The 23,939-nt window shown below is 37.7% G+C and overlaps 1 protein-coding gene across 1 annotated transcript in view; it reads right to left on the bottom strand.

Annotated features, from left to right (window-relative positions):
• The window catches only part of ap3b1a (adaptor related protein complex 3 subunit beta 1a), a 59,041-nt gene that overhangs the window by 21,642 nt on the left and 13,460 nt on the right, over positions 1-23,939 (bottom strand). Inside the window, exons 7-22 of the mRNA XM_079847957.1 lie at positions 22,844-23,026; positions 22,373-22,522; positions 20,882-20,979; positions 20,735-20,789; positions 19,542-19,613; positions 19,351-19,413; positions 18,728-18,860; positions 16,374-16,483; positions 16,096-16,272; positions 15,830-16,016; positions 12,506-12,636; positions 12,058-12,193; positions 11,816-11,972; positions 5,990-6,179; positions 5,832-5,874; positions 4,952-5,055 (exon numbers count right to left, since the gene is read on the bottom strand). Of these exons, the coding sequence (XP_079704083.1) occupies positions 4,952-5,055; positions 5,832-5,874; positions 5,990-6,179; positions 11,816-11,972; positions 12,058-12,193; positions 12,506-12,636; positions 15,830-16,016; positions 16,096-16,272; positions 16,374-16,483; positions 18,728-18,860; positions 19,351-19,413; positions 19,542-19,613; positions 20,735-20,789; positions 20,882-20,979; positions 22,373-22,522; positions 22,844-23,026 (1,989 nt within the window). The remainder of the gene's footprint in view (positions 1-4,951; positions 5,056-5,831; positions 5,875-5,989; positions 6,180-11,815; positions 11,973-12,057; positions 12,194-12,505; positions 12,637-15,829; positions 16,017-16,095; positions 16,273-16,373; positions 16,484-18,727; positions 18,861-19,350; positions 19,414-19,541; positions 19,614-20,734; positions 20,790-20,881; positions 20,980-22,372; positions 22,523-22,843; positions 23,027-23,939) is intronic.

Below are 23,939 nucleotides of genomic sequence, written 5' to 3'. Positions count from 1 at the left end.
AGCAGCTCATGATCCAGTGTTTTAAGCATCTCAGAGTGGCTTGCATCACAGAAAATGCTGCGAACTCAATCTCTGCATGTGCTTAAAGGTTCATCATATAAAGCGATCGGGTCTCTTCAGAAAATTTGGACTGAACCGCTCATTTCATATGGATTAGTGTTGTGATCTCTTTGTGAACTTTTTGAAGCATCAAAGTGGTAGTTGTGTAGCCGTCTATGAAGGGTCAAAATGAAAGCTTTCAGATTTCATCAAAAAACATCTTCATTTGTGTTCCGAAGATGAATGAAAGTCTTTCGGTTTGGAACGACATGAGAGCAAGTAAATGATGACAGAATTTTCATTTTTGGATGAACTATCCCTTCGACGTCCATTTGGGAATGCAACATGCAGGTTTATTTTCTCATTCGCATAATAAAAAAATAAATTGTGGACAGGTAAACCTGAAAAAATTAATAAAAAAAAAAAAAAGAGTTTATAAACCTGCTCTCAAATGAACACACAAACGTTTCTCTGCAGATATACGCCAAAATAAAAGCTTGAGGGTTTAACTCGAGTAAAGAAATTAAGACTTAAGTACTGTAATTGTACTAATGTAAAGTAAAATAGTTATTAATATAGCTATTATGGAATATTTTTTTTATTTTACAGAGCAGATGTATTACAATAGTATATGTCAATCTTAGATATAATATTATAACATTATTTGTTTTTATTATATTCAATTGTTTGGCCTCCTAAAAACACTAGTGTGAATGTGATGTGGACTGAGACAATCACTAAACTAAAACAACTAAAAAAAAGAGGTCAGTGAAATTATAGCATCATAATATAATAGAGATACTATTATAGTTTTTATTCATATTTTGAATTTGTTTTTATTTTTATATTTTCAGTTTCATTTTAAAACTTTAATTTGAGTTTTAGTTTCAGTTATTTAAGTACATAGTTAAAAGAGAGATGACGCCTTGGCAACAAGCTGAAATATTATTTTTTTTATTTGATTTCATTTCAAGTAAAGAAAGTTTTTATGGTTTTAATTTTAGTTTTAGTAAACTACTAACCCTGTATTGAGTCTTTAAAGTCTAGTCAATGTCAATGCAAAGACTTTTATTTTTACTCCGTTAAATTCGGTCACTGAAAAGGGGTTGGAACTCTTAATTTTGCTTTCAAAGTGCACCAGATTGATGCATTTAACTTTATATATCCACATTTAAAAAACAACTCCATGGGACCATGTCCATAGACCCCCCTAGAAAATCTGAGCTCCACCAAACCAAAGTCCCAAAAAATCCTGAGGAAAATACTGAAATGACACAAAAATCAAATCAAAACTGTCCTACTGCACAAGAAAAACGCTAAAATGTGTAAGCACATGTGATTGACAGCACGAGTCTCCACGTGCGTTTCTACCTTGCTGCTGAGTCATAATGAGGACGGCACTGAGCGTGCTCCGAGAAGAACAGGGTCACCGCGGCAACGCCAGCCGGCTGATGGGCACCAAATGAACAAATTATGACGCGGCCCCCGGATTGTGATGGGGTCAAACGCCCCCCAGCCCGCGCTCGCCCTCGTTCGCCCCCCGCTCGCCCTACACTGACAGTTCAATTTCCCTCCAACGCCCCGCATTCGGCCCCCATTCGCCCTGCGCTAATTATGAATGAAAAGTTATCAGCCGGCTCCCCCGGCGCGAGCTTAAACAGTATTTCAGAGCAGATCCGCATGTCAAAATGTTATTAGAAACGGGAGGAGCCGAGGCAGATAGTTCGCACACTGACCCCGGATCGGCTAAATACCGCTGCTAACCATCCCAGAATGCATTGGAGTGTCTCTCTATTTCACACACCGTTATTTCATCCGTACCCGTGCCTGCCGAAGTCACACACACCCACACGCGGCCGTGTCACATGAATATATTTTCATACATCTGCATGCACGCGGCTAAGAAAGACCAGCTGTGTGACGTGACACACCATAATAAATGACCACGTTTGAATGCATGTATGTGCGAGCGAGAGAGATGAGGTTTATCCACCGTGACTAAGATTATAGCGGCCTGTAATGTATTTATGCATAGCATTGACTTTAAATAAGCCCTTTCTCTTTCTCTCAATCTCACCCTTTATTTCAGCTCTGATTAGCCTGCCCGCCGAGGCTCGTGGGTAGTATTCTAATGACCTGTGCCTAACAGCTTCTAGCTGCGCGGCGGCCCGGTCCTGACGAGCCTGTCAATCAAAGCACCCGCCCAACACGGTGATACAGGTCGCCGGGGCAACCCTGCAGTGATGGACAGGAGGAGAATAGGAATTCTGTCAGATGGAAGTTTAAAAGTTTTCTTTCAAGGATCTCAAGGATCGAGCGTTATCAGCAATCATAGTTTGACCACAGTGCTGTCAGTGTTCGTAGTTTAATAGCATGCTCGTATTCTGAAGGTAATATTTTAGTATGACCTTTGTATACTTTTTTGGTGCATTATATGATACAATATAATTTAAAGTCAGAAATTGGGATGTACACAAAACTATAAATTAGTTTGAATGAAATTAATAGAAAACTTGTTTTACACAATATGTAAGATATTTTGAAAAAAGAAAATATGCATTAACAACCCTTCGCTGAGCCCTGCCTTAAAATCATTACTGACTGATCCTACCCATTACTGTTGCTATCATTTTCTCCACAAGCTTTTTGTTCTTTCTCTAATGAGGATCTGTGTGTTCAGATAGTTTTAAACACATATTATTTTTGGTTAACAGTAAAAAGCATTAGTCTCGATTCTAATTCAGTCTTAACAGTTTTTAAATCACTCCACTGCATCTCTCTATTATTTCCAGCCAAAGTAAAAATATCAATTTTAATATCAAATATTAAATCAATTTTAAGCTCTTTCTAAGGTAATGTTTTACTGAAAATTACACTGTTCCTGGAAATCTCCAAATCATTCCTATGGAATGCTCGTCTGAGGGAACAACAGTAACCAAGGAGGGCAGAACTTAGTGTCAACTGACAAGTCTGTCATTAGATTTTGGAAGCTGTGCACTTTTGTTATTCTGCCAAAAGCCAGTTCTGAAAATCTCTGAAAAACTGATCTGAAGCAGTTTACACAACAATTACTTCAAGTCTACTAATATGTTTGGACAAGTGGCTATTTTCGTTAGAACCCGAAAAATTAAAAAAGTACAGTTAGTGTAGTACTAACTTTCAAAAGTTGGGGGTCAGTACTTTTTTTATAGAAAAAGAAAAACAATTATTCAGCAAGGATGCATTGAACTGATAAAAAGTGACAGTAAAGGCATTTATAATGTTACAAAAATGTATATTTTAAAAATAAATGTTGTTCTTTTTAACTTACTATTCTACAAGAAACCCTGATAAATGCATCACTGTTTTCAACATTGATAACATGAAATGTTTCTTGAGCAGCAAATCATCATATTAGAATGATTTCTGAAGGATCATGTGACACTGAAGACTGGAAAAATGATGCTGAAAATTCAGCTTTGATCACAGGAATAAATGACATTTTAAAATATTTAAAAATAATACACAGTTCTTTTAAATACTAATAATATTTTATTAAGTAGTTTGTATAAGTATTTAGATCATATAAATGCAGCCTTGTTAAACATTAGAGATGTTTGTAAAATATGTAGAAAATATCTTACCAACCTCAAACTCTTGAACAGTATTGTAGCAAGCCATAATGTGTCTGAAATGCCAGTTACTCATTAGCATTTATTAACTGTTATTTTTAAATAGGTGCCGACGTGTTTACGATGTAAAAAAACATTCAATTCTCCTTTCAACACAAAAAATGTACGCATAGAGTTAGTGATGTCTTTCTGAGCAAAGGAAAGTGTAAAACTACACAAAGTATAACAAACAATAAGATCAAGGTCCAGATCCCACTAAGAATCTTTGGGTTGAAATATGACAGCAGTGCTGGTCTATAAACACGCGTATAGAGTGTGTGTGTTATTGTCAGGAGGTGTCTGTGGGCCGCAGGGATATTACAGTTCATGTGTCAATCCTAAAAGAGAAAGACACAGATAGTATTTGAGAAGAAATGACCACACATGCTTCATTCATCTCTCAGTGACATCTCTCCCTCCCTCTCGCTCTCTTGACATCCCTCTCTCCCTGACACAAGGCTCTCGCGGGAGAGGAAGGAGCCTTCATACTGCAAAAGGTCAACAATCACATACGCTGACAACACACACACACACACTGGACACACATTGGTGGAGAAGAAAGAGGGAAGGCAATGAAAAACCAATCTATAGCACAACAGGACAAAGAAACAAAGAACATCCAAGACGGACACAAATAAAAGACTGGAAAGGAAATGACAAAAAGGAAGAGGTACGTACAGTCAGTCGGTCATTAATGCAAAATAAACCCAAACAGAATGAATATACAGTTAAGCCCGGGACACACCAAGCCGACGTCAAAGAACTAGCGGTGACGAAAGCCAACTGTGTTGTCGCATCGGCCAAAAAGCTGCGCTTGAACACACCAAAAGGACTAAAGGCTACTGTCGATTAGCACATGCGTTCCTGCGTGTAAGTAAATATCTGTCTATATCAGCTTGTAGTCTATTTTTTGTCCTTCAAAAAGGGAAACTGAAACTAGGACTGCAGAAACCATAAACAAAGCAGCGCTTGCTTAGCTTTCTGAATATCAATCAAGCTTCCAGTCAGCTCATGTTATTATGAAAATATTTGTGTATTCAAATGCTCAGGGATTTACCAATCCTTCCCAAAAAAATCAGACGGCTTCCATCTAGAACTTATTGGGCGGAACACAGCGGAAAAACTAAGCCAAATAAATATACACTTTAGCAGTCATTTTGATACTTATAACTCCATGACCAATCAGAATGAAGTATGCCAGAGAGCTACCCACAAAAAGTCAGAAAAAGGACACACACACACACACACACACACACACACACCTGTAAGGCTGATGCGCCAGGTGAGAGAGAGAGCCCCTGCAGGTCAGACAGAAGACTAGGAGACAGGATGGAGCTCTTGGCTGTGGTCACTGGCACGGGAGAGACTGCAAATACAAAAACAACAACATTAAAACCCATATCGTCACCTCACCATTTTTATTTTTTGACTATGGGTCAACCTTTACATCTGTCTTCGGGTTTTGCAAAGAACTAAATCAATGAAAAGTTAAATATGATGATCCAGAAGCAATCAGGCAAAGAGAACCCACGTCACACCCAGGGCAGACCCAAGTACAGTGAGAGACAGGGGAAGCGAGACCCCCTCGTTTTAACGCTGGCTTTCAGGACTACAACTGGAACATTTCAACTCACTGAATGAGCTGCCAACCTAGTGTCTAGTCTAGCATTTGTCATTGAGTTATAGCCAAAACTGTCTTAAATAGCCTGTGCAAAGCATGAGGTTTAATTATGAGGTTATGTCGTGGATTTTCTTTATGTAATGAGAAAAAATTTTGGTAATGAGATTTTGTAATTTTCTCGCTGTAATTCTCTGATTGGTGGAGACGTCCTTGCAGAATCATGGCTAATGTAATTTTTTTCCCCAGGAATTCTGATGTTAAACATGATTATTTATAAAATAAGTTGAAATAATCCAGGCTGATGTCTTCAACAAAACCATATAAAATCGATTAACAACTTCACAGCTCACAATAGGGCTGTCTTTAAAGGTTTGTAATTTATCATTAAAAATCTATTTCCCGATGGGGAAAATTAATCAGATTTTTAGTTCTGAAACCTGTATGTAGACAGTAGGGTTTGGGAAATAACCATTCTATTACAAAACAATCAAATGCCTCAATTTTACTCAAGTCAAACTTACAGTCGTCCAGGTCAAGGAGAGACACTTCCTTCTTCTCAGCCAGCTGAACATACACACAAACATTAAAGTTAAAACATGGATGGCAGATGTTACACACATACATGTTAATATGCAGAAGAACTTCATATTCAGAATTGTTAGTACTCTCTTGTACTAACTTTTGTAACCGGTTTGGACTGGACAGTTTTAGACTTTGTTTTTCTCTTCTGATCTGTTCCCGAGTCTGAATTTGAATCCAGTTCAGATTCTGATCCGGATTCAGACGAGCTCTCTGACGAGGAGCTCTCAGAGTCTGATTCACTTCCGGATCTGGATTCGTCATTTGCAGCTTTCCCATTCTTCAGCTTCCTGTCAAGATCACACACACACATACACACACAATTGAACTATTTGTTGGAGTTCACTAGCCAAATGAATAACTGCAAAATCAACCTACATATTTAAAGGGGACCAATTATGCCCTTTTACAAAGTCTTGATTTTGTTTTTGGGATCAAAAAGAATAGTTTTTATTTATTTTTTTAATGCATCATTTTGCACATATTTTGCAGCTCCTCTCTTCCCAGTCTGTCAGTAACACTCTGTTTAGCTCCTGTCTCTATGAAGCCCCTCCTTCTGAAAAGCACAATGTGCTCTGATTGGTCAGCTGGACCAGTGTGTTGTGATTGGTCAACCGCTTCAAATTTGTTTGGGAAATGTCACGCCTCTTACCATAATCTCGAGTTTCAGCACTACTATCGCAACTCAACCATCCTTGCCCCTTTACGTTTACATTTTTACATTTATGCATTTGGCAGACGCTTTTATCCAAAGCGACTTACATTGTATTTCAAGGTACACATTTACTTTCTTATCAGTTCTTTATTTTGCGTATGCCTTGGGTGGGAATTTTTTTAATGAGGAATATTGTGACGTATTCGTTCCCAGAATAACCTCAAGACTACAATCAAGGCGTTCACACTGATAAAGAGAATAACTCTCGCTGGAGTGACTTTGTGCTTTGTAACTTTGCAGACAAGTTTTTAATGCTCAAACAGAAACGTTACACACTAAAGAATGTTGAAAATGTAAAAAAACGTAACAGGAAACATTAAAAAGAGACACACTTCACTTCTCAAGAACATCTATAATTCTTATGCACAAAACACTACAATATTTATAAATGCTTAAATACTTATTGATGGGTCATATTTGAAAACCTGTTCAATAATGAACTACTCGAGAACATTTCAGTGTTCAAACATCAAAAGGGACATTGTGTGATAAGTCTGATACAGAGAGAGAGAGAGAGAGAGAGAGAGACAGAGAGAGAGAGAGAGAGAGAGAGAGAGAGAGAGAGAGAGAGAGAGAGACAGAGACAGAGAGACAGAGAGAGACAGAGAGAGACAGAGAGAGACAGAGAGAGAGAGAGAGAGACAGAGACAGAGAGAGATTGAAGAATCGAAGAATTGAATTGAATTCTTCAATTGAAGAATTGAAGAATCCTTAGAATCCAACCACTTCTGGAAACATTGGAAGACACTAAACAAAACTTACCATCAAGAACTAGCCATCCAGAATGGAGATGTTTGGATGAACCACTTCTCCAACCTCTTTAGTGATATAAACAAAAATCAGGAACAAAATGCCCTGTATGACAAACTAAGGGTTTTAGAATCAACCATCAAAGACTACCAGAACCCCTTAGACTCTCCAATGACACTAGCTGAACTCTTAGACAAGATACAAACCCTGAAATTGCAAAAAGCCTGTGGTGTCGATGGCATCCTAAATGAAATGATTAAATACACAGACCACAAATTCAAATTAGCCATTCTAAAGCTCTTCAATATCATCCTGAGTTTAGGTATATTCCCCAACATCTGGAACAAAGGTCTTATTACCCCAATCCATAAAAACGGAGACAGATTTGACCCTAATAACTACCGTGGTATATGTGTAAACAGCAACCTAGGCAAACTCTTCTGCAACATCCTAAACGGCAGACTAGCCCATTTCCTCAGAGACAGAAATGTCCTGAGCAAATGTCAAATTGGCTTCCAACCTAAATATCGCACATCAGACCATATATACACTCTCCATACCTTAATCGACAAACAAATCAACCAAAACAAAAGTAAAATTTTCTCATGCTTTGTTGACTTCAAAAAAGCTTTTGACTCCATTTGGCATGAAGGTCTTTTCCTTCAATTAATCCAGTGCGGCATCGGAGGAAAAACATATGACATCATCAAATCAATGTACACAAACAACAAATTTGCAGTTAAAATTGGTAATAAACACACAGAATTCCTCCCTCAGAGCCGTGGAGTGAGACAGGGCTGCAGCTTAAGTCCCACGCTGTTCAATATATACATCAATGAGCTAGCGAGAGCTCTGGGTCAGTCTGCAGCACCTGGCCTTACTCTACTGGACACTGAGGTCAAGTGCCTTCTGTTTGCTGATGATCTGGTGCTGCTGTCTCCCACTAGAGAGGGTCTACAGCAGCATCTAGACATCCTGCACAGCTTCTGTCAGTCATGGGCACTGGCAGTTAACCCCAAAAAGACAAAAATAATGATTTTCCGAAAAAGACCCAGCCGCCAAGACCAACATCATAGTTTTACATTGGACAACATGCTCCTCGAACACACGCAGGACTACACTTACCTTGGCATAAATATTAGCAACACAGGAAATTTTAAAAAAGCTGTTAACGACTTGAGAGACAAGGCACGGAGAGCCTTTTACGCTATTAAGAGAAATATCCAAATTGACATCCCAATCAGAATCTGGCTAAAAATAATCAAGACAGTAATCGAACCCATCGCGCTGTACGGGTGTGAAGTCTGGGGTCCACTCACAGACCAAGAGTTCACCAAATGGGACAAACACCCAATAGAGACTCTGCAGACCGAGCTGTGCAAAATCTTGCTTCGAGTTCAGCGCAAAACCCCAACAAATGCCTGTAGAGCAGAATTAGGATTATACCCCCTTGTGATAACCATTCAAAAAAGAGCCATTAAATTCCATGCCCACTTAAAAAATAGCGATGAACAGACCCTCCATCACAAAGCCCTGACCCACCAAGAGCTGAAGCCAGAGAGGAACGCCCTCGGCCGACTGGTCTCAGAGCTGACGTCACAAACTGACAATAAAAACATAGCCAGACCAAACCAAATCATTAAAACACAAAAAGAAAAATACCTCAAACATTGGACAGACGCAACAGACAAACAGAGTAAACTGGAATGCTATTTGGCCCTAAACAGAAGATATGAATTGGCAGGATACCTGAGTAAAGTGAGCGACCCTAAACTGAGGAAAGTCTTGAGCATGTACAGACTCAGTGAACACAGTCTGAGCATAGAGACGGGCAGACACAGGCAGAGCTGGCTGCCGAGGGAAGAGCGACTGTGCCCTCACTGCTCAGAGAATCAAGTGGAAACAGAGCTACACTTCTTGACTTCCTGCCCCAATTATACAAACATTAGAGACACTTTCTATCCCCTTTTCACAACCCACCAGAAAGACTTCCATCAGAAATCAGACATGGACAAACTCCCACTCCTGCTTGGAGAAAGCCCAGCGAGCTCAGCCCTGGCTGCCCGGTACGTGAGGTCCTGTCACGACCAAAGAGCCTCCAGCAGGACAGAGCTACCAACTGTATAAATATTAGAAGATTAGACATTTTAGTGCTATGTTTATTTTCATGTAATTTCTATTTTCTTTTTATTATTATTTATTTATTTACTTTTATTGTATTATTTATTGTTATGAATGCTTTGGCAATGTAAAGATTTCTTTCACCATGCCAATAAAGCTATTTGAATCTTGAATCTTGAATCTTGAGAGAGAGAGAGAGAGAGACACAGAGACAGAGACAGAGAGAGGAGAGAGAGAGAGAGAGAGAGAGAGAGAGAGAGACAGAGACAGAGAGAGGCAGAGAGAGAGACAGAGAGACAGACAGAGAGAGAGGGAAATTAGCAGAGGGAACAATGTCTGTTTAATTGTGAAATGATTAGATGGATTAATTTGGCCTTTGGATTTCATTTGCTCAGAACAAGTAGTGGCGCGGACACACACACACACACACACACACACACACACACACACTAACTGAAGTGTGCACAGTTCAACAGCAGCATTAAAGCAGGTTGTGTGTGTGTGTGTGTGTGTGTGTGTGTGTGTGTGTGTGTGTGTGTGTGTGTGTGTGTGTGTGTGTGTGTGTGTGTGTGTGTGTGTGTGTGTGTGTATTAATGAGAGCATTTCACGGTGGTTGAGGATGTGGGCGAGAGCCTTAAATTATGCACAATGATGGCAGAACAGCAAACAAAACAGGCAAAGAGTGCATCATACACAGGTGTGTGTGTGTGTGTTTGTGTATTAGCGGTTTAATTACAGTCTCTAATGAAGGCAGCAGGGTCAACTACAGGAACATTACATCACAACAATCAACAGTGCGAACTGTGTGTGTGTGTTCGTGTGTACAGGATGGAGCAAGTCGTTGGTCGGGTGTGAGCTTTTATGCCTTGAAAATGTAAACATTTGGTTTTAAGTTACAGACTTTTTGCAATTGTTGCAAAAATTCTACTGATTTTAAACGTGTTACTAATGTTAACAAATTGCAAATGCAAATCGTGCGTTAAACTTATAGCTGTTAATGATTTAAATTATAGCTTTTTAATTGAAACTTAAAATGGAATGAAAAATAAACATATTTCTGGCACATAAAAACGTATTGCTAAAAATAAAATATACAGGTTCTTTGTGGTCCGGCCAGTAAAAATGTTGTAAAAATCTGAATTACTTATTGTTGAGTCCTGGCGTGTGTGTGTGTGTGAGAGCGAGCGAGCGAGAGAGGAGAGAGCGAGAGAGAGAGAGAGAGCGAGAGAGAGAGAGAGAGAGAGAGAGAGAGAGAGAGAGAGAGAGAGAGAGAGAGAGAGAGAGAGAGAGAGAGAGAGAGAGAGAGAGTGAGTGTGTGTGTGTGTGTGTGTGTGTGTGTGTGTGTGTGTGTGTGTGTGTGTGTGTGTGCACATATGAACAGATGGAGGGTGAGATTATTGGTGCCACATTTTATTAGTCACGTTTTATGCTGCAGCATACACAATCACACACTGAACACACACATTATTTAAATCCTGCACATATATAAAACCCAAGTTGTACATTGTGTGCACACTTGAGCAAAACACACCAGAAGTCAGAAGACCAAAGTCAATCTCACATACCATCTGTCTATATATTTATGCGCATGAACACTTCAAAATTAGCAATAGCATGTGATGTAAGTATTAAGTACTGGAATTCAATCTTTTGAGCAAACCTCCATTAACCTTAAAGGGATAGTTCACCCAAAAATGAAAATTCTGTCATCATTTACTCACCCTCAAGTTGTTCCGAACCTGTATAAACACTCTGCTAAACGCACAAGAAGAATGTGGGTAACAAACGGTTGACGGCAGTCATTGACTTGTATGGGGACTCAACTTTTTTGTTACCCACATTCTTCAAAATATCATCTTCTGTGTAATGTTCAAAAGTGTGTGGTCTGTGAGATTATTTTATTGTTTCACGTTTACATTTTTAATGCTTTGTTTATGCTCAAGGCTGCATTTATTTGATCAATAATACTGCAAAAACAGTAACAGTGTGATATATTATTACAATTTAAAATAAGTTTTCAATTTTAATATATTTTAAAAAGTAAAGCTGAATTTTCACATTATCCTTTAGAAATCATTCTAATATGATGAATTGCTGCTCAAGAAACATTTCTGTTATTATCAATATTGAAAAAAATTGTTTTGCTTAATATTTTTGTGGAAACCATGTTTTTTAGGATTCTTTGGTGAATAGAAAAAACAGCATTTCTTTTTTTGCAACAATATAAATTTCTTTGCAGTAACTTTTGATAAATTTAATGCATTCTTGCTGTGTAAAGGTATACATTTCTTTCTTACCTCAGTGACTCCAAACATTTGAACATTTATATGACATTGATACCTGTCTTTGCTGGCTGGTTTCTGCTGTTGTAGCTTTTTGTTTTTCTGAGTTTTCTTCTTATCAGTGTCTGATTCACTGGAGCTCTTCTCTGATTGGCTGGAGCTGCTCTTGTTTGAGTCATCGCTGTTCTCCTCACTCTTCGATTCGCTTTCTGATTCTACATGCACACACAAACAGGTTAAGACAAGGATCGATTTGAAAACACATCCTCTTACACTAACCAAGCCAAACTCATGTTTTACCTCCACTGCTGCTACTACTGTCCTCACTACTGCTTTCCTCTTCCTCCACTTCCTCTTCCTCAGAACCAGAGTAGAACTTCTCATCTGATTTGGCATGTTTGGATTTCCCAAGCGCTGGTGCCAGGGCCTCTTTCACCTGCCCCAGGCACAAAGGAACAGGAAATGAGGTCATAATCATTTGAGACGTGATCACGGCACTGTAAATACGCTGTACTCTGAGGCCAGTTTATTTTATAGACATCAGCAACTTTCACACAGTAATCCCAGTAAATTACCGTAAAATTGACTTTACAAGTAAATACATAAATATACTATTCACACATGATCTCTTAACGCTAATTTACCACTAAAGACTGTATGTGTGAAAGGGGCTGTTGCTAACATTTTGTGAAGATTATGCGTTTAAAAAAAAACAAAAACAAAGCAATAATAGAGAAAGGATTCTTACCGGTTCTACTACTTCCACATTTCTCACTGATTGGTCAGGAGCGACAGACGGCCAATTAGAAAGCTCCAGGTACCCAGTAGCATGAGAATTAAGCGAATGAGAGAGTGTGCCAAGCTGAAAACGATCTCGATCTGAAAAACAGACAAATACATGTTGATGTCGTCAAATACGGTGCAATGTCATGGTGACTGAAAACATCTAAGGTTTTAATAGCAAAGCAACATCTGCTAACACAAAACTCAACTCAATGGTAAAACTTTCCAGTCAAGGTAACTGAAAAAGAATAAAGTAAAAAAAATAAAAAAATAAAAAAAGATTTTAAATGAATAAATAACCCAAAAATTTTATGTCATTTAATTCTGCTTTTTTAAAACAGAGGTATTATGAGATTAATCAGAAGTTATTAAACTATATTATTAGAAAATATACAGTGCCAACTTAAATATTTAGTAAATATGTTCCAGATAATATTTGACTAATATTTGTAATATTATTTTCACTGTATGAGGTTAAAATAAAAAAAATGATAAGTAATAATTATTCAATTCAATTTAAAAGAATAATAATCATATTAATTATAATAATGCACTTGTACTATGTAAACAACAAAGCACATCAAGTGGCCAGTAAAAATCTAATCTATTCTAATCTAAAAAAGAAAATACACAACTTCCTTTATAGTTTAGAAATCATATCAACATATATGTGGCATGAAAAGTTTGAAAACAACTCAAACTGTGTTGAACAAGCTGAGAAGTGGATGATACCTTAGGATAGTCAAAAGTTTTGCTGCGCAAGACTAATAAGAGGGCTTCAAGTTTATGCCTCCAACTCTGGGTTTACTGTACTTCTTTGTCATAATAAACAAAAAAGCAATAAGTGTCCCCACAGACCTTCAAGAGACCTGCTGAGTAATTGGTATTAAACTGGCAGAAATGCCACGGCATTCAGATCTGCCCGTGTGCCCTTCTCACAATACACTGGGTCCATCCCATAATAACCAAGGTATATGAACGCATAATCACTCTGGCTCTGCAGAATATAAACATGAGCGAAAAAACACCAACGCGCACAGTAGATCTAAACCAAGAATATTAAAAATGACAGCAGCAGTTAAATGTCTCGCAAATGTTACGGGGTAAATTTATGCCGCATTAATGAAATAAAGACTAATGGCTGTATGTTTCAGTATACTAATTTATTTTAATCTGTGGTAACCATGGGGACAATCATGAAATCATTGTACTAAAACAAAAGCGGCCCCATCAGAGCCAAAATCAGGAGCTGTAGTTAAATTATCAATGCACTGGTTCGGACTATTGATAGGTTTTTTCGGCTAAAGCATGATGGTTCACCTTCATCGCAGAGATCAGGTTATGTGTCGCAACTTGCGTCTTCACGTGACTTAAAAAAACACACACAAAGACATGTCGCTTTGAGTTTCAACACAGAGAAGCATAATCATCCCTTACAAACTTTATTACCTCCTATTAAGAGCGGGACACGCTTTACCAAGCACCGAGAACGATACTCAGCACAACAAAAATTACCCCCAGCGACAGCCGGCATCAATCACACGGAGCGCATCCTCTGTGCAAAACTCAAATCCATCCATGCATCCATCAATGCATCCATCCATGTATCTACAGGAGCAAATGAGTAACACCCTTTTCCTGCTCGTGAGCGTAATTACTCCTGGTTAATTGCAGGTGAAGTGCGTGAACGTACAGGAGGGCGTGTGAGGGGCGGACGGGGCTCCCATATTCCACTGTCTGTTATCAAATGATGCAAAATCCAACAATTCAATTCTGCACAGGAGGAACAGATGGCGTAGCATCCAGATTCAAGCCGCTAATCCAGAGAAGAAAAAAAAAAGTCCAGCTCCGTGGCGGGAAAAAATAACTGCGTGCCGTTTGATAAGATCAGATCAGAGTATTTCTGCATGCTGGATTGATATTACGGATTAGCATTAGCGCTGCTGTCATGGCCTGCGGGGAAGAATTCCCATGATGGTGTTGTGTGTTTCAGCTCTGAAGCCCTGCTGCAGTGGAATCATGTGATGTAATAAGAGAAAGTGGGTGAAATCAATGTCAGCAGAACTCTTAAGTTCGTTTAGATGTGGTGGTATAATTTAGAATCAGAGCATGACGGTAAACAGACTCGAGCAGATTTTTTTTTTTTTTAACTGCTTCAGATGATTTCTCACGCACCAAAGCTTTAAACACGAAAGATATGGCCTAGGGGTTATAGATCTGGGGTGGAAACTGAAAGGTTGTAAGTTCAAATCTTCCACAGAATGATTTCAGGGATCTTATGATTTCCCATGAATTTCCATGATTTGCAATACAAGTCATTATTTTAGATTGCAATAACAAAAAGCAATTTCTAGCTGTCTTTTACTAGAGTACTTAACTACAAAAATATTCACTATAGAAATTTAAACAAGTTTTTATGAATTTTCCAGACCAAAAAATCTACATTATTTGAAATTTCATTATTTTTTTAAATAATTTTTATAGAGATTAGAAAAAGCAATTTCTAGCTGATAAAATATTGTACTACTTAAACTGTAAAAAATATATTCACTTTAGAAATATAAATGATTCTTTATGGCTTTTCCAGGCATGAAAATCTACATTATTAGGATTTTGTACCTGCAGTTTCAGGTGGAGAATAAATAAATAAATAAACATAAATTATTATATTTGAGATATATATATATATATATATATATATATATATATATATATATATATATATATATATATATATATATATATATATATATAATACCATATTTATAATATAATAAATATAAGTTGATCATTATTAGATAGATGGATAGATATATTTTATTTATAAAATGCAGTGTTATTTTACATTTGATTACAGTTTCTGTACCTGACATTTTTAAAACACTGTTCAATAGTATCTTTGTTCAGTTGTATTTATTTGTGTGAATGCTAATTAGTTTATTTGGTCTTTTTTAATTACTGAGTGTTTACTTGTCTTTAATAATGTTTGAAATGTATATTAGTTAGGCTAGTTGGTTTTGCTATGGTATTTTTAAGCCATAGGCAAAAGTTCCTTGTGTAAGTGTTCTTTAGCCTGTTGATTTTTGTTCATGGTATTCAGCTAAAATAAAAAATTTTGCAATAAGACTTAAAAAAATATCTGTGGGGTTTTTTTCCTCATTGGAATTGAAATTAGGAATCCATAAGAAGAATCGTTAAAATTCAAATGATACCCAACCCTTGTAATGCCAGTCATTCATTTTTAAAAATATTTTTTTACAGAGATCTGTGTGATCAAGATGTCACCAACCTTTAAAGGCAGATTGCAAAACAGGAGCCGGTTTGGACGCCATCAGGATCCGACGAGCGTATTTGCTCAGGGCTCCGCTCTTCTCGTTTGGAACAATCAACTGGCGAATGAACCGTGTCCGGTCTCTGATGTCATAGTTCTGATCGTACTTGCCCAAGTTCAATATGTATTGAGTCAGCAATTTCGTCTGTATGAGAGAAAGAAAGTGAGATAAAGCACAGCCAAAGCACACACACACACACACACAAAGTGTGATTTGATTTCACCTGTTTGGAATTGGTCAAGTAGAGTTTGGCAGCCAAGTTGACGATCTGCAGTTTGACAATGTCCTCCTCACTAGTAAAGGTCTTGGCCATCTTTCGCAGGACGTCAGGGGCGATTTTAGGCACGTGTTCACAGTATTCACCCATCAGCCACAGGATGCTGGCCCTCGCCATTGGGACCTAAAGAAGCAAATGGACACCAAATACACAGAACATCAAATTGTAATATTACATGATGTAAATAAAACCCAATCTTGTGTGATATTGTGCACGTCTCTCACAGTGATGTTGTCGAAGAGTTTGGCCATATGTTTGATGATGTCACTGTGCTGTGATGGTTGAGTCTGCAGAAGTTTCTTGATGACCACCACACTCTCCGCGACAACAGTCTCTACAAAGACAAGAAACATGTAAAGACACCAATACTGTATGATTTTTTTTTTCTGTAGTTACTAACTAACTGTTGTAATCAGAGTTTGTGGAGTAACTATGGAAAAGGAGCAATCAAATTGTATCTTAAGTCAAGTCAAGTCAAGTCAAGTTTATTTATATAGCGCTTTTCACAACATAGGTTGTATCAAAGCAGCTTCACAGTAATAAAACAATACATCAATGTTTGTTTCTAATGGAACGTCCATGTTTGGTAATGCTGATCAATAGTATCGTTGATTGATTAGTTAAATTAAATATCCAAATATCCCCAACTGAGCAAGCCAAAGGCAACAGTGGCAAGGAACCGAAAAACTCCATCAGGTGACCTAATGGAGAAAAAAAAAACCTTGGGAGAACCCAGGCTCAGTCGGGGGCCAGTTCTCCTCTGGCGTTTATGAACTAGAGACCGGATTTAACTGTAAGATTAAAAGTATTATATGAATGCCTGGCTGAAGAGATGCGTCTTTAATCTAGTTTTAAACTGGGAGAGCGAGTCTGAGCAACGAAGAGTATCCGGAAGACTATTCCAGAGTTTTGGAGCTAAATGTGAAAATGCTCTCCCTCCTTTGGTGGATCTGGATATCCTAGGTATGACCAAAAGCCTCGAATTTAGTGACCTTAAAGAGCGCGATGGATTATAGGGCGATAGAAGATCGGTTAAATAGACTGGAGCTAAGCCGTTTAGGGCTTTATAAGTCAGTAGCAATACCTTGTAATTAATACGGAACTTTATAGGTAACCAATGTAGTGATGATAAAATCGGTGTTATATGATCATATTTTCTTGATCTAGTTAGAACTCTAGCATTATCTTACTTGCAGTTAATATAATTTACTGTGCATGCAGCTTTACATTTGAGCGAGGTGAGGAAATAATCATACACATGCTCATATTATGTCCTCTCGCTCTCAAATGTAAAGTCTGGGAGTTATTTTAGTGAATCAATTCATTCAGATTCAGATAAATCAAGCTGTTTTTTCATTGAGTCCCCGTGATCCACACATGTAGGAAAATACTGCATATTTTAAACTCAAATACAGTGTTTTTCAAGTTTCATCAGTTGTGCTTAGTGTACACAAGTTTGTATGTGTTAAATGTAATGCTTTCACCCTTACTGAGATCCTCACTGTTTGTGTCAGGTAAACATTGCTCTGATTATACAATTTTTGCCACTAAAGAAATGACTAAATCCAAGGTTTCACTAACTTTCTCCACCCTGCACTGAATGATAACTCAAGATTATTAAATTCAATAACAACGTAAAAAGTACAATTTGTGTGTTATTAGTTATCTATAATTATATCTATATCTATAATTGTGTTTTAAATAAAGATCAGACCAGATTTATTGAGTAATCAGTGCCGAAATTCACAAACGTGAGTATATACATTAAATATCTAATTTTAAAGCAACAGCAAATAACTTTTCCTCTTTGGTCTCCCTACAGGTAGGAAGCGGAATTGTCGATTACCGCTGTCGTAAATAATTTAGCCTAACGCAGCCTACGGTCACACACACGCTCGTTGCTTATCCAGCAACGGCTTTAGAATGAACGATGTCCCCAGACAAGGTAGAGTATGTTGCATGATTTTATGAAAGTATGATGTATTGCGACATCAGAAACCAAGAAAAACTAAAAAATGACTATTGTAACGCTTGCCGTAAAGCAAGTCAAATTTGTAGTTTCTTATGTCTCATTCGAACTACAGAAACGCTACTCGATCTGGCAAACTTGCATAGTGCGGTTATAGCAGATATAGGCTGCAAAGCGAATGCAGAAGTGCCGTTCATCCTGTTACGACTTGATGAACCACTGAAACGATTTTGGAAACATTATTTTAAGGTAAAAAATTATCTTTAGTGTTGCTTTAAATATCACTAGCACTATAACGTCAATGTAGTTAGTTACTTTGTTTGTAGATGAACTAAACTACTGAAATAATTTCAACAACAGTATATGTTATTGTTTATATCCTATTGTTTAAAGGTCAAAATATGTTTTTTGGGGAGTTTTATAAGTCATTGAAACTATCTCCATCTGTGGTGATAATGGCTCTGTCTTTGTCAATTTTGTCTTTACACTATAAGACATAATGAACTTTATCATAGTGCCATCAGGCAATGAGAAGCACTGCTGCTCATAATTGAACAATAACTTTAAAAGCAAAAGGCTCATTGAGTGTGAGTGTTAGTGTATGATTACCGTCTCTGTTGGACAGCAGCAGGACCAGGCCGTTGAGGCAGGTGTCGGTCACCTCAGAGATGTCAGTGGCACACCGGCCGATGGCCTGGATGGTGGCCGCCGCAAACGCCTTATCCTGACTCTTCACGTATGTCTGAAACACACACACACAATTGCTTAAAACTGCCATACCTGTTTTAAATCCTAGTGAGCTGCCTTGCCAGATAGGATTTTTAAGCATCATAAATGTATTCGAACCACATCATTTCCCCTCAAAAGTCTACTTAGAACATGAAGGGTTTTTTTTTCTCTCAGCTTTTACCTCACCCTGCAGAAAAAACTGCTAAAACAAGCCTAAGCTGGTAATTTGTTGGTCTTAGCTGGTTTAAGCTTGTCAAGCTGGTCTCCCAGCCTGACCATCTAAAGTGGCCAAGACCCCACTAAAACCAGTCTGCTAAACCAGCTATAACTAGACTGGAAGACCAGATAAAACCAGCCAACCAGCTTTATGATGCCTAAAATGCTGTCTAGGTAGGCAGCTGAATAGGTTTTGAAACGCAGCCCTCCTTCTGGTAAGAGTAAATCTTAATTCGCAAACAGAGATAATAAGAGAAAACAAATCAATTTAATCTATAAAACTTTACCTGGAATTCTCTCAGTATGGTGGAGATGTTTGCTTCATTAGCCAGGTTAGTTAAAATCTCCAGCTGAAGAATTTAAAAAGATGAGATAAACATCAGATAAACCACAAAACATCAGCAAACAAGCAGATACTCTGCATTAACACTGCGCTGCAACACAAAACAATGATGAAATGAAGGCAAGTCTGTTTTACCTTGAGTGTTTTGATGTGTGTGGCATCTGTAGACCTCACATAGAAGCTCTTCATGAAGGGTTCAAACATCCCCTGAAAAAAATACCTTAGGTTTTACCTGTTCAAATCAGATTATAGTGTGTACCTTACGTTTTTGTTTTGTAATCTCAGTGATTACCTTAAGGCTTTTTACCTCAGCGTGTACCTCAGATACTACATTAGTGTTTAGCATTTTACCTCAGAATTAACCTTCCCTGTTTACATCTCCGAATTTACACCTACTGTACCATCAGATTTTTATGTTCAGTACACCTCAGATTTTACCAAATAATTTACTGGATTTAACTCCAGACATCATTACTTTTGTCAGATTATACCTCGATACCTCAGATTTTCTTCAGACATTACCTTTGTTTATCTGAAGCCTAATATAGGTGTTTTTACCTCAGGAGTGTTTACCTCAGGAGATTTCTTGGATTTTATCACACAAAATATGTCAGATACTACCCTCAGTTTGCTTAAGACATAACTAAAACCTCAGATTTTGCGATTTACTTCATATTTTACCTCTAGATTTCCTTCAGAATTGAGGCCTACTTCTACCTCAGTGTTTACCTCAGATATATCAGCATGCAATTTGCTACTTATTTTACCTCATGATCTCACTCAGAATTCAGGCCTCCATCTAAACTTTACTTCAGTGTTTACCTCAAATCTTACCTAATGATTTACTTCATATTTTACCTCATCAGTTCCCTCAGAATTGAGGCCTACTTCTCATTTTACCTCAGATCTTACCTTTTCCTTCAGAATTGAGGCCTCTCATTTTACCTAAGATATATCAGCATGCAATTTACCTCACGATTTCCCTCAGAATTAAGGCCAACCTCTGATTTTACTTTAGTTTTTACCTCAGATCTTACTTTATGATTTACTTCATATTTTACCTCATGATTTCCTTCAGAATTGAGGCCTACCTCTCATTTTACCTCAGTGTTTATCTCAGATATATTACCATGCAACTTTATATTTTACCTCATGATTTCCCTCAGGATACCAGCCTACCTCTGATTTTACCTCAGTGTTTACCTCAGATTAAGCACTTAAAATAAACTAACACATTTAGGCCTAATTGCTTGTAAATCATTAGCATTGTTCATAATATGTTCAGATTTCATGAGAACTGTGGGATGAATGCTTCGGTGAGTCTGTACCTTCCTCTGAATAGACATGGTGGCGATGTTCTGCAACACAACATACTGAACTTCCCTAGAAGAGCCAAGAGAGAAACCAAAAACAGGAATTAGATTGACAGATTTGATAATAATGATATTTCCATCCCGTTTCTCTCAGTGTGTTACCTGTGGCTCCTCAAGAGTCTCACCAGGGACTTGGTGACGATGCTAATTTCATGTTTAGGGGCCAAATGCCAGTAAAGCTGAGATACTGCCATCACAACCTAAAAAAAGAGATGATTATATTAATGAAGGACCAAGCATTGTAGCATCCAAACACACAATATTATCACGCTTTTTCCATGGTGCTTTTTTAAAAAGGGAGTGAGAGCAAGAGATAGACAGGTAAGAAAGAGAAACAAATTAATGGGAGACGTGGTGGAGAGTCCCAGAGAAATGTGAAGTCAGAGAAAGAGGAAGAGGAGGGTTAGAGAGAGATAGAAAAAGAGATAGATGGTGATAGATTAGGAAGACTTCAATGTATGTAATGATTTTGTCTTCCCCAAATTACTTTGACCCCAATATACGAACAGGACAGCAGACTTCAACACATCAACCACTAAACCAGCAGAGAGAGAAAGAGAGAGAGCTGATAAAGACAGAGGGCACACTGAGTGTAGAACAAAGCAGGACAAGTTTTAATCAAAACATATCACACACACAAACGTCAAAAAACACACATACACACAAGACCTTGAGCTTCCAGGTTGATGGAGCACTTGAGTCACTCTGTGTGTGTGATGTAGGAAGGAATAACATTTTCTGAGCACATTTCTAAGGCTGAGTGTATGTAACGTGATTGAGCTGTGTCTGACACAGCCTTGGTCCACACACGCACACATACACACACTTAAACACAAAACATACACTCAGGTGTGAAGCCCTTCACTATTGCTCAAAGTTGAATAGGAAAGAGCACAAGAGAGGGAGAAAGATATGAGATATGAGAGTATTTGAGTAATATTACAGATAAATTATGAATTAATAAAGCAAAAAGGAGGTTACCATCAGCTAAAAATTAAGCAAACTACAGGAATTACATCAGTAATTCTTGACTAGATGTTTATCCACCTAAAAAAAAGCTTTAAAAGTACAATTTAGACAACTTTCCTACTTTCATCTTGTGAGAGGTGAAAAAGTAGATACAGCCTAAATAGTATTAACTAAATTATAATAAGAATAATAAGAATAAGAATAAGAAGAAGAAGAAGAAGAAGAATACACTATATTAAAAATGACCATGATTAATATTGTTGTATCAACATTTAAATATCAACATTTTGTGTGTGTGCGTGTGTGTGTGTGTGTGTGTGTGTGTGTGTGTGTGTGTGGGGTTCAGGTATTCTCTACATTGTGGGGACAAAATGGAAAAAAATTTGGACCCCATGAAGAAAACAGCGTATAAATCATACGAAAGAAAGCTTCTTCTTTTTTCTTTTTTTATGTAAAAATGTATAAAGTTTTCTGTGAAGGTTAGGTTTAGGGGATAGAATATACAGTTTGTACAGTATAAAAATTCCCCAACCATAACCATAAAAAGTCCCCATAGTACACATGGAAACCCAACGTGTGTACGTGTGTGTGTGTGTGTGTGTGTGTGTGTGTGTGTGTACTCACTGCAGTGTTTCTGCTCTGTAACAGTGGTTTAGTGTTTCTGAGCAGGAGTCTGTGGTCTGGATCCATGATGTATGGTTTGGACTCGTCCACTCTCCTCTCTTCCTCAGAATCGTAAAAGGTTTTCTCGTTATTCTCATCAAACACGGCATCCTACAATCACACACATGATTAATAAACAAATGAATACAAATATCTAATGAATCGAACCAACTTCAAGCCAAAACTGAATAAAGAGGCTACATAGCATAATTTAGAATTATATCAAATATAGTCCTCTCTCCAACACTCCTTCATACCTGAAACCCTCAATGCTAGCATTGAAAAAGATAAAAGAAAATGAAATTCAGATCAGCAATTTCATGTCCAACTGAAACCGCTTTTCTTGATAGCTGAGCTTTAAAAATATGTAAATAATGATTAAATACAATCTGTGCTTAATGATTTAATGAAAGCACACACACTCTAGCTCACCTCTCTCCACGGGCTCACAAACTGCGTCCTGGCGTAGCGTGTCAGCATGTGTATGATGACGACCTGACCCCACTCCTCCACATCCACCAGCATGTTACACAGCTTCCGATAGTTCTTATGGATCAAATCGATCCGGTCTGGACATACCTCCTCAAAAGCCATCACCACGCTGCCGGCAACCAGCTACAAAAAACAAAAGACAAAAAGCAGGGTTTAAAACTGTTAGAAGTGATTCTTTCACTCTGTGGTACAGTAGGAAATTTAAGTTTAGAATTCTTGATTTTGATTGGCTGTTACACATTCCAGTGGTGTCAATCAAATAATTCCATACCATTAATGTTGGCTGTTTCAAAGCAAGATGTTTAACCCTCTGGTGATCATTTTACAATTTATTGAAATGGTTTGACACTTTGGCAATTGCTATGTGAACACACACCAAAATAAAATTTTGAACATAATAATTTGAAAAGGTTAAATAGTTCTAAAAAGTAGTCAAACTTGTATGAAACTTGCCATAGAATGAATAAGGAAATAAGGGAAGAGAATTTTTGGGAGGTACTATCTACAAATCAGCCACAATGCAGAAAAAAGCACACAGCGATGAAGGAGTTAATTGAAAAATAATTTTTTTAAAAATAGGGGGAAAAAAAAGTGTCACACACAAACACACCTCCACAGCTTCTGCGCAATTATCACTCACCCGTTTCTCCTGCAGCAACCCTAAAGTTGTGCTGGAGGTTTATAATTGCAAATTAAGCTGATTAGGTTATATATGCGTCGTAATTACAAACCTCAGTGTGGTCTCAAAACAAACAGATGCTTAGAAGATGACAACCTGTTCTGCTTCCCACCAAGCTAATATAACACACCACTCTCACTTTAGACTAATGAACTACAGTATATGAGAGAGAGTGTGTGAAAACAACACAAAGAGATAGAGAGAGAGAGGGAGAGTTTGAGCAGGTCAGGTGCTTCATTCATCATCATGCGACATCAATTCCAGCTCTGAGAAAAGGAAATTACAGGTAACGGATCACTTAAATCTTTACAAAAAAAGAATGAAAATGCACTTTTTGCCACATTGGACAAAAAAAAA

The sequence above is a fragment of the Squalius cephalus genome (assembly GCF_949319135.1).
Source record: "Squalius cephalus genome assembly, chromosome: 17".
Lineage (NCBI taxonomy): Eukaryota > Metazoa > Chordata > Actinopteri > Cypriniformes > Leuciscidae > Squalius > Squalius cephalus.
This window is presented reverse-complemented; position numbering and strand designations above follow the sequence as displayed.